Source organism: Phyllostomus discolor, chromosome 4 (genome assembly GCF_004126475.2).
Source record: "Phyllostomus discolor isolate MPI-MPIP mPhyDis1 chromosome 4, mPhyDis1.pri.v3, whole genome shotgun sequence".
NCBI classification, from domain to species: Eukaryota; Metazoa; Chordata; class Mammalia; order Chiroptera; family Phyllostomidae; genus Phyllostomus; species Phyllostomus discolor.
Genome location: NC_040906.2, coordinates 46,522,566 through 46,534,509, shown reverse-complemented (window position 1 = coordinate 46,534,509; position 11,944 = coordinate 46,522,566). Strand labels below are relative to the sequence as shown.

Below are 11,944 nucleotides of genomic sequence, written 5' to 3'. Positions count from 1 at the left end.
CCCACCCTAGAGGGATGGTTGTAGCTGCCTGGGCTCCTGAGTGGCTGAAGCAGACCTGTTGAAGCCACTTTTACTTGGTACATTTCAATCACTTGCAACACTAAGATTTTAGCTCTTATTATTTAGTTTAAAGAAAGTGATTTTCTACCTGGCTTATATAAGCTCAGACTGAAAGAACCTTAGAAATCTGATTTTTCCCCCCAAACATAAAATGGCTAGCTAACCTTTCCCATCCCTCAGGGTATAAACAGGTAACCAATCTTTCTGAACCTTTGTTGTGACCAGACGGGAGTATATTGTTCCAGGAAGCCTCTTCCAACTTCTGAAGTTTTCAGGTATTCAGGGTTTTTTTTTAACCAGACTGAAATCTGTCTCTTTCATCCATTAGTGTAACTTCAGCCTTCAGTAGTCATAAAGAATTCTCCCATCGCCTTGTGGAGGAGGGCAGCTCCTGCGGTGTTTGAAGACAGCCCCATTCCCCCAGACCTCCCATCCACGTTTGCGCCTGTCAGTTCTCCATCCTTCGCCATCCCAATCTCTCTCTATATGTGCCTGTGGGGTATTCTTGCAGTGTCTAGGCCTAAATATTCCCGAGTAGTGCCAGTGATTTCCTTGTTTTGTTCTGTTCACTGAAGTTAAATGCATTTCCGGTGGGCACAGCACTGCCATTTCACACTGGCCTTGAATTTGACAGGGCTCTTCTGCATGTGCCATTTTGCCCACATCTCCCGGAAGGCTGATTTTTTAAAAGCCTCATTACTTAGATCTATCCTCTCTAAAATGTGTATTTTACTGGTTTTAGTTCTAGACTTCACCATCTTGCTTCTTAGAATATTTTGTGTCCCATTCAGCCTTGGGTCATCCATACAACTGAGACATGTAGTGTTGCCTGAATTCTCATCCACATAACGGCAGGCATCTGCAGCGCACAACAAGGCCTGCCCTGTAACACGTGTATGAAAAAGCATTCAGGGTGCAGGCAGCTACACTTCCACTTGACATGCTATTGTGCACCACGTATTTATATATTTTGTCCACAGATAGGCCTTTTACTAATGAATCAACATGTATGTCAGACATTAAGCATACAATTATATTACTTCACTTAACATTGTCAGTAGCCAGACTGAAATCGTTTAAAAAAGTTCACTGCTTCGATTTCCTGTGCTGCCCTATCAGAAAAATGAGTGAGGCCTCACCGCCACCACATTTACTTTTGCCCGTGTTTGCCCTCAGGAGCACTTCTCTCTCAGTGCACCTACGATCCCATTGTCTGCTGCATTTTCCAATGTGGATGTGTTGACTGGGCCTGCAACTGGCTGATGGACAAATTCTGAACTTGACATTCTTACATGGTTCTGTCACATCCTTTGTACCTCATTGTGCCATGCTGAGAAGGTAATCTTTTTAAAAAATGACTGAAATATGCCCTGGTTGGTGTGGCTCAATGGATTGAACACTGGCCTTTGAACCAAAGAGTTGCCAGTTTGATTCCCAGTCGGAGCACACGCCTGGGTTGCAGGCCAGGTCCTCAGTGGGGAGTGTGCAAGAGGCAACCACATACTGATGTTTCTTTCCCACTCTCTCCCTTCTCCTCTGTCTAATAATAAATTATGAAAAATAAAAATGAAATGTGTCACTGTAAAGCTGTAAAACAGCTTAGAAGAAGATGGAGTTCTAAAGTCGAAAAACAGCGGAAAGAGTTCTATTCTGGCAAGTTTGTGTATGCTCTATATTTTTCTACCAACTATGTTACTTTCCCTATTTGGGCCTAATTTCTAATTTTGTGAAGTCAGTAAATGAGTGAGTGGATCAAAAAACTGGTATGTTTACACAGTGGAATACTATGCAGCATAAAGAAAAGAGCTCCTACCTTTTATAACAGCATGGATGGGACTAGAGAGCATTATGCTAAGTGAAATAAGCCAGGCAGTAAAAGACAAATACCATATGATCTCCCCTATAAGTGGAACCTGATTAACAAAACAAGTGAGCAAGATAGAACCAGTGACATGGAAATTAAGAACAAACTGACAGTAACCAGAGGGGAGGGGGAGGAGGACAATGGGGAAAGTAAGGGAAGAGTCATCAAGGAACGTGCATAAAGGAGTCATGAACAAAGACAAGGGGGGAAGGATTGAGGGTGGGGGTGGGTGGGGCAGGAGAAAGTGGTGGTGGGAAAATGGAGACAACTGTACTTGAACAACAATACAAAAAAAAATTTCTGAGGTTCCTTCTCAGCCTCAGGGATTCTGATTGCGTCTGTGTATTTTTGCTGAACGCTTCCCTAGAATTGATTGTTGGATTAATAATTTGCTTTTTAATTCACCCTAGGCACCTAACCATACACAAGATGTAATGATTGTTTTCACAACCCTGTGAAATGACTGTATCGTCCCTTTTTACTGGTGAAGTAACAGGTTTAGTGAGGCTGAGTTACACCCACTGTTGGCAGTTGGGTGGTGGCACTGCTAAGGTATGGAGCCAGGCCTGGCTGATCCAGTGCCTCTTTGCTGGCGGCTGCACTGCTCTAGACTGCCTGCATTGTGTAGTCACTCTATACAGAATTTCTGCTTATTACAGTAGATTGCTAGTCACTGCCCCCTACAAAAGGGCATGACGAAGTAAAGTCTCCTCCTGACTGTGGAGTGGAAGCTGCTGTCTTCATGAATATATACCACAGAAATACCAGGAAGGCTTTTGTCTCAGCTGCTGTCTTTCTCTGTAAATGTTTAACCCACTGATGCCTTTATTAAAATCATAAAAGGAAATTGTTTGATGGACTTAATAAATTTGCACTTTTATAACTTTAATATTATATTCCTTTGAGCTGCACTTAAAAGTAAGAATAACCCGTTACTGTAAGTTATACATCTTCCTATGGAGAGTCTGGAAATTGAAAGACTGTTTAAGATTAAAGAAATACTTTATTATAATGTAGAGCCAATCTAGATTCTTTGGAAAAATCACAGTTCCTTAAAATTGCTAACTTAAGAATTAAGTTTGCTGCTGAAGAATTTGTGCTACATTAGGGTAACCAAAAAGTAGCATAAATCTTACAGCTAGATTGAAAGCATAAGCTGAGAATCTGGTGGTTACAATATGTGGTTAGATAACCAAGAACCCAGTAAGTGAATACAAAAAACCCAAATGTCACTTCCACAGTGGCAGGTCAACAGGGGATGAGAGGCAGTTAGTGAATGACAGACACAGATGCAAGTCGCACTGTTGCTAAGAAGCTACTCTGTGCGGCGGAGACTACCTTCAGGAAAGCAAACCTCCCAGGTATTATCCCGTCACCCATAGTTACTCATAAGAAGACAGACTGAGGACCTAAGATAAAAAAATTTATTAGAAAATGCTGAGGTTCACCTGAAATGAAAAGGTTTGCTTTGGTGATGTTATTTTAAAATTGTGTAGTTTGGATAGCCACTCCCTGCTTACCTGGACACACTTCCAGCACCACTGACCCTCTTCTATGTGGAAATGAGCCCAAGCAAGGATTATACACAGAGCAGAGGGGGCAGGAAGTTCCTCATTAAAGTCTCCCCTGTGTTATAGAACTCTATTTTACATTTTCTGGTAAGCTTATGTATGCATCTACCCAGTGGCCCTCTACAAACAAATGACGTATTTTAACCTCAGGTCAAACCTATCACTGAAAATTCTTATATGGATTCCATCTGAGGTATTTGCTCTTCTGAGGGTTGAAAGGCCATAGCTATAGGTTCCTATATAGCCCCTCTGGGAGGGTCAGTCATTCCCTGTGATTACAGCTGCCTCACTGCCTGATGACCCACCTCCAACTCACATCGTTTTCCCATTTCCGGGTGTCTAGGAATGGGTCAGGGTTAACTACCGTACACCGGACTTTTGAAAACAGCATTAGTGCAAACATCCATGCACAGCTGAGGCCAGATTCGAAGAGGGACTGTCATTAGGAATATGAATCCTTTGGCAAGCATGTCATATCACTGATCAATGGAGTCTGCTTGGTGGTTCTGCACAGGTCAAGTTCTTGTTCATGTCTGAGAAAATGAAAATAACTACTTGTGTGCAAACACATGGTTATATTCTGAACATGTGTGCATAGGGGGAGGTTGACTAATATTAAAAAATACTGGATTTAATATTTGATCCTTTTAAAATACTCGTATGCTATGCAGACATTACGAAGAAATCTTAAAGGAGTAAAATTTTTAGAAATACAAGAAAATCTTTTTTATGTGAAGAAAATGGCTTTTGCCACTGAGTACATAATTGTCTTAAGAGCATAGAAAAAACTTTTCATCAGAGCTTTAGGAATGAAAGCCTTCATTCAAATGGTAAAAATAGAGTCATTGTAAAGTTATTAGCTTGTTAGTATCAATAAGCAGAGCTGAGCACTTTGAAGGCGTTTTTAAAAAACCATATTCTTAAAGGAAAATAAGTGCCTGGGGAATTAGGAATGCCCTCACCATCCCAGTCTCCTCCAGTAGGCGTGGTTCATGAGTTTTTGCTGTCACTAGGTAGCAATCTATCAATCCCGGAGGGTGCCTCTGTAGAACACCACAGTAAAAAAGGGGACAAATGCCATAATTAACCTTTATTCATTTACTCAGTGGTAGGAGCAGTCAGGATTTCCTGATGCATTACTCACCAGGAAACCCCAACTGCCCAGCGGCAAGGGGTTAAAAACTGTTCTGAAAAGCGTTTTATGTTCTGAAAAGTAAATTACACATAGATGCAAACCACAAACACACAGCACCTGGGTAAATAAAGTGTGGCCGAATAAAGGCCGGGCTATTTGCAAAAGGGAATCTGGAAAACATTTGCTTTTGGGTGGTTAACGTGATTTTATGCTTTTTTTTTTCTCCTAAGAAAAAAAGTTTACAGGAAATGTGCAAAATAAAATCTGAATTTTAACATGGTTGTTGAAAATAAGATCTCAGTTCATTTATGTTCCAACTCTTAAGGGGCTATGAAATTGAGAGAGGCACAGAGCTACTGCACAAAGCAACAACACTTTCAGTACAAAAGTTGTTAAAGAACATTTCCCAGAGGTAGAATTGTGCAATGGTATGCACCAAAGTGGTTATGAAACATTGATTTCCCTCCAAACATGGGAGCAAACGTACATGGTAAATAGTACCAAGATTAAAAATGCTATGAATTCAAGGCCATTGGACTTCCTAAGCCAAAATTTCTGATAGAGCTAACAGAATTTGAGCACCCAGCAGGTCATGCGACAGAGGATTTATGCTGAGGATACTTCATGTGGGCATCTCTGTGGCTAAGTGATTTCTCCTTGAAGGAAAAAAAAATCTCATTATTGTAGGGGTTCACTAACTTTCAGTAGATTAGGTTGAACCAAGAAATTGCTAGCTCTACAGGTCAAAAACTTTGAAAATCAGCAATTTCATATAATTCAACCTAACACTTTTTTTCTTTCTAAGCAAGTCGGGATTGACTGATTTATGGAGAGAAAAAGGGTAGGGAAACTAATAGTAAAGACCTTGTATGGTACAGAAAGGAAAATGCTGATCAGAATGAGTGGACTTCTCATGGGAGAGTTGTGGACATGAAACCAGCATTGTGAATCTGCCAGATGAATTTCAGAATTGACCTTTTATCTGTGATGGAGGCAGGAGAGAAGTTTGGTGGGGTCATAGGAATAGTGCAGATTTTTTTCTTACCCAAGAGGATACAAAATGCAAACAACTCTAGCATTAATGTGTCCTATGTAGTAAATACAAAAGAATTAGAACTGAGTTTTCAGAGTACCTCCACTATGAGTCACTGTGAGATATAAATGAGATTTCGGAAAAGCAGTGATAGTGACATATTTTGCCGTGTATAATGCTGCCTGTGTATAATGTGCACCCACTTTTTTGATAAAAACTTTCAGGAAAAAAATCTTTTTTTAAATTCAATTATTTATTTATTTGTATTTAGAAACAAAGCCAATTATTGTATTCCAGTGTATTATTTTGCATATGGATCTCGTTCTTGCTTTGTAGAGGTACACTTTTAATGCATATGCATAAATAAAAGAATTAAAAACATGTATCTATTAGTACTACCATGTATAATGTGTATCCTTATTTTTCCCTCAAAAATGTGGGCAAAAAGTACACATTATACATTGCAAAATACAGTATATCTATCTTGTTCATATATTCAGATTGTTAACAAATGGAAAAAAGAAAACCATGCTCTATAACATATCACCACAATTTAGTTAAGAGCACAAGATTTCCCACTGAATCTCACACACTTAAAAAAAAAACCTAAATAATTTTGGTTACTTAAAGCATTACACCTATATTGAAAATCCCTGGCCAAACATCCTAAACTCTATGTAAAATGTATGAATTATAAATTAATATAATAATGAGGGTACATGGTGAGACTACAACACACAATCCCTAAAATTATTTAAAAGCCTAGAAAGTCTTTAATCAATGAAATCTAGGCTTGACAGTGCTCAATTTTTGAAAAATGTAATCCTTGCTCAGGGGACTCACAAAATACAACCAAGCACAGGTGATAAGAAAGGAGAGAGAACGTAGGCACTACAAGGTCTAATAGGTAGTGTCCCTGTTCAGTTTTGAATTTTTCATATATGTAGCTGTTAAAATTCTTGTATTTCACTTAGTGAAGTTTGTAAAAACAGGTTAATTAAATTATTTTTATTATAATTTTAAAGTATACAAAGTTCAACATTAAACGGTTAAGATGCCAACAGCTAAATACAAATAAAACAGTATATTAAGATCTAAGACATTATCAGACATGACTACATATTCCATCCTATAATCTCATAAATCAAAGCTTTCAACTGTCTGGATTCATAAGTGACTGTATTCTTTCCAGTATGCATTCTTTCTTCCTCCAGGGGTTGTTCAATAATGGCAGGTACGTTCCTGCCATAAAGTTCACAGTGTTCCAGAAACCGGACACATTCTTGGATAACACTGTCACGAAGCATGATTGTGTGTTTTGACATGTTTTCTAATAAGGACAGGAAGCATCTTTTGGCATAATACCAGGTATCAGTTCCCAGTTTCTTATTATAAGGTTCCAAGCTTTTGATAACTCGAGAAATCCCAAAGTCATAATTTCCTTTGGCACAGTAAAGTGTTCCTATCACCAAGTTCACAATGCAGAGATGGTAGGTTTTCTTGTCTGGGTCATCATAGGACAGCTGATCTTCCTCCTTTTCGATCTTCCTCATCAACTCCTCGGCTTCTTCATTTTGACTTGTCATAATATACGAAACACAGAGGTTAGCCAGTACAATGGCACTGACACTCAGGATGTTGTCATAATGCTTCTTGACTATGGGCTCATAAAAACCGATGGCTTCTTTGTATTTGTTTTCCTGCATGAACAGCACATGGGCCACATTCAGCTTCCACACATCATGGTCACTGCAGAATTCCACAGACTTGCGAAAGATCTTTTCCACCACTGGGTAATTTTCAAGGTTCCAGTAGATTTTTGCCTGGGCCATCAGCACGGGAATATACTTCTCTAGGATGTCATTATATGCATTCACTGCCTTTTTGGCAGCTTCATCATCTCTGCTGTGTCTTGCTTCCTGTACTTGTATAGTGAGTTTCCGAAGCTGCTCAGTCAGCGTCCCTGCTAGCCCATCAAGCCTAATGAAAGCCTCTTCAGGAGCTGTCTGGCAAGTGATCATGGCATCCAAGAAGTCATAGAGATAGGGTGTGAGGAACTTAAAAGTCAAGTGGGCATTCTCTGCCAGGACATCTGCAGCCAGGTCAAAATACTCATACTTACAGTACAGCAGCAACAGGTTGCCAAAGGTCTCTGGGGGGAAGGGGTTCTGTTGGAGCAAAAACTGTAGCTTTTCAAACCCTTCTGTAGGTCTGGCATCCATGTTCATTAGTGCCTGGTTGTGCAGAGTCACAGGGTCCAACTCTTCCTCTGCCCTGGGTGGCATGTCAGTGAGGGCTTCCTGGGCAGCCTCATGATTTTTCAGTTGGTATTCTATGGCTGCCTTGAGGTTGAAGGCTTCCACCAGAGCAGTCTGGTGAAGGACTAAAGTGTTGCCAACACTGCGAACATCGATGCCTTCGGTAGTCATGCCCACACCTAGCTCTGGGTGCTGGTGGATGCCACGCTCAACAATGTCTGCGATGTGCTTCAGGGCTGGGGCATACTGTCGACTGCTATAATAGGCCAAAGCCAGATTGTAGCAAAGGTCAGGCCGGTAGCCTGAGGCCTGCAGGGCTGCAAAGAACTTGGAACATGCAGCTTGGTACTGTCCCTCCTTATAGAGCAAACAACCCAGGTTGACCTGGCCATCTGACTCGTTCTCACCCCCACTGTCTTCTCCTCCTTCCCCACTCAGTAGCTGCTCCACCAGGCTCCTGGCCCCGGGAAGATCGCCCTCGCTGTACTTGATGGCAGCTTGCAGACGGAGGACACGGCTGTGGTAGGCGGGGTTGTCCAAGAGGAGGAAGGCCACCCGGGTGGCCTCCGGATAAAGGCAGGCCTTGTACAGGGCCTGGGCCTGGTACAGGCGGTACTGCTCCAGCTCCGGGTGCAGCTGGCTCAGCTGCTCATAGCACTCGGCGGCCAGCGCGAACTCCTGCAGGCGGTAGTAGCAGTAGCCCAGCAGCGACAGGCCGGCGCGGCTCCTCGGGATCCGCTGGAGCTCTCCGCCCAGCAGCTGCACCGCCTCGGCGTAGCGGGAATCGCGGATGAGCCGGTACACCACCGCGGTGAACTCCCCGTCGGGGATCTGCGTACTGCCCAGCCTCGCCATAACCGCAACAGTTGCTGTGCGTCCTAGTTACCAAGGCAACAAGGCAACCGGAAACGGAAAACCGTCAAGAATTTTTTTTTTCTGCGCTTTCCCAAAATTACTCTTGTGGAAGGACCAGACTAGAATTAGAAGTGGTCACTAATATGAGTGTCTATATATCTGGTCTCACCCGCCTCAAGAGTCCAAGAGTAGGAGCGTTGTTAGTCCGTGAAGGGGAAATAAACCCCTCCAGGTTCTTCAAAGACGGAAAAACCCCACCTCCCGGCATGCCACAGTTCTCCTGCGCCGCCGCTGGGAACGTGTTCGCGCTGCCTGCTGGGAGACGTAGTCTCTGCAAGACCTACCGTCTGCGGTTGGGAGATAAGGGTTGGCTTACCGTGTGTTTGCTTACCTTGTGTTTGCTTACTTTGTGTTCCTGTTGTAAGTCAAGGTGGCTGGCTTCCTGTAGTGTCACCTCGGTCTCTGGCGCGGAGAAGGAAAGTTTACGTTTTGAAGTTTCTTGCGTTTTTGAGCCTTATACAAGGTGTCATATGGTTCGGTTCCCCGCGGTTTTAGTGAAAGAAAGGTGAATGGAGAAAGCGGAATGCCAACTTTGTTTCTCCTGAATTAGATAGGTTCTGGTTTCAGGCTGTCCTGAGGACACAGTTTCTAAGAATAGAATAGTGAGTGTACTGACTAGTAATCTTTATTTTGTAGTTTCCAGACATTAACAACAGGAGGGAGTGTTGGGGGTTGCATCTGATGCTGGAAGAGGATTGGTTTTACTTCCTAGTCTCCCGCAGGACTTTTCTGTAACTACCGATAATACTGAGCCCTTGTTAGAGTTTAAGCTGGTCCTACTCCCTGCTTTGATCCTCCAAATTTCACTACGAAGTAGAACATTGGAGAAATATATGACCTCGTTTTTTCTTTTTCTTTTCACTTTATTTTCATTGCTGACACTACTACAGATGTCATCATTCCCCACCCCACCCCCTTTGCTTGCTATCACCTAGCCCCTGTCCCCACTTCCTCTGGCCATCACCACACTGTTGTCACTGTCTGTGGGTTATGTATACGTTTTTTGGCTAATCCCTTCGCCTTCTTTCATCCAGTTCCCACCTCCTCCCCAGCTGTCAGCCTGTTCCATGTATCCATGCTGCTTTTGTTTTGTTGGTCATGAAACAACAAAAACCCACCATCAAAAGTGTTCTTTTCCTATGTGCTGTTATTCTTCTAACTCTCTAAACCTACTTAATTAGCCAGCATGCACGTGTGTGTGTGTGTGTGTGTGTGTGTGTGAGAGAGAGAGACAGAGATACACAGCCCGTATTGTCGGGCTTTAATGAAATATTTTATTTGTTGATTTTTGAGAGAGAAAAAGAGAGAAACATCAATTTGTTGTTCCACTTATTTATGCATTCATTGGTGGATTCTTGTGTGTGCCCTGACCAGGTATCAAACCTGCAACCTTGGCTTAAAGGGAGATGCTCTAACTAACTGAGCTATCCAGCCAAGGCCTGTACTTGTCAGGCTTCAATGTTCTGGGATATCATTAAGATGATAAAAATTGGATTTTCTTATTGTGGCTCAGTTGGTTGGAGTGGTCATCTGGTGTGCTAGGGGAGCAGCTGGGGTTCTGTCCCCAGCCAAGGCCCATGCAGGGGTCCACCAGTGAACGCATAGGTGGGTGGAACAGCAGATCCGTCTCTCTCTTCCTTCTTCCCCTCCCCCCCCTTTCTCAAAAATCAGTAAATTAAAAAAATCGAATTTTCTTTCAGTTAAAGTTTTTAAAAGATTTCATTTATTTATTTACTCAGAAAGAGGAGAAGGGAGAGAGAAAAACATCAATCAGTTGCCTCTCACACACGCCCCACCTGGGGACAGGGCCTGCAACCCCAGCATGTGTCCTGACTTGCGACCTTTCACTTTGCAGGATGATGCTCAACCAACTGTACTACACCAGGCTCACTTTAAACAATTTTTTTCTCTCAGATTCTTAGTTTGAAGATCTCTGTTGAGATTTGTTAGACTGTACAAGAAACCATTCTGGATTTTTTTTTCCTTTGTCATGTATTTGGAATAGATGCTTTAGATTTCATGTTAATACTGCAGGGCTATTTTTGTATAAATCCTTTTGAATTTAATGGGGCCTATCATGGCGCAGTGAAAAAACTAAGGACTTGATTATCTTAAAAATTATATTGGATCACTAATAAAAGACATACCCATAGTTTAAACTGACTTGGAGACTTCGGTGTGAGATGAATATACTTTTTTCAGTGGGAGAAGTAGACAAAGATAGCAAAAGACAAAACTGGCTTATCCCAGTGAGGCAGTGGTAAATGTTCAGTTTTCATAATAAAATTAACTATAATTTATGAATATCTGTCATACGCAATGCTCTGCTAGTGGCCTGGGGTAAAGGAGTTGTCTTTCATAGTCTTTGATTTTCATTAGCCTCACAACCACCCAAAATAAACATAGTCCAAGTAAAAGCCCCAAGTACAAGCACACCTTCGCTATATAAAGACTTTAATGCAACTTCCTTATCTTCCTCTTCAATAGTGTTGTTGCCCACAAATCTTTGCTATGTATATGTTCTGGAGCCCACAGCAACCATACTGTGTAGCATTCTTTTAGACTATTCACATGTATTATCTCTAATTTTAATAACCACCCTGGGTTCTGCATATTACAGGTGGAGAAAAGAGGCAGCTGGGTCATGCTATCAAAATGTAAATTTATTAGGAAATAGTTACTGATGAATTAATTAAATCTATGTATCACATTAGAACCCAGTTTTGAGGGAATACTAGTGTTTTGCTTTTGGGGTTGTTATTTTCCCATTAAAGCAAACAACCAGCTTGGTTTGAGCAGTAGAATCAGAACTTTCCGGCCTGAGTTGCAGTCATGAGCAGACATTAAGAAGTGATTAGTAACAGGTGGTATAGTTCCTAGTCCCCTGTTATAATTAAAAAGAAACTTTAATAAGGCATGAGTACAAAGCAAGCAAGTGACTGACTTCATATACCTACACACTCTTTTCCATGGCTGAGAAGTTTGCCAAAGGCATGTTCTGGTTGGGACTGGACAAGGAACTTCTGCATGAAAACTGAGAAAGGGACAAATTATACTCATTTTCAAGGGGTTAAGTGGAGCCCTGAGATAAAGCATAGAAAGAAGACC

General features: G+C 41.8%; 1 protein-coding gene across 1 annotated transcript; it reads right to left on the bottom strand.

Annotated features, from left to right (window-relative positions):
* Positions 1 to 6,291: 6,291 nt before the first annotated feature.
* TTC30B (tetratricopeptide repeat domain 30B) lies at positions 6,292 to 9,057 on the bottom strand. Its single transcript, XM_028509983.2, has one exon. The coding sequence runs from the start codon at positions 8,774 to 8,776 to the stop codon at positions 6,779 to 6,781; it is 1,998 nt and encodes a 665-aa protein (XP_028365784.1). The 5' UTR covers positions 8,777 to 9,057; the 3' UTR covers positions 6,292 to 6,778.
* Positions 9,058 to 11,944: the final 2,887 nt, after the last annotated feature.

Bases quoted from the DNA above. Each gene is read 5' to 3' on its own strand.
- TTC30B (XM_028509983.2), bottom strand. From the start codon at position 8,776: ATGGCGAGGCTGGGCAGTACGCAGATCCCCGACGGGGAGTTCACCGCG.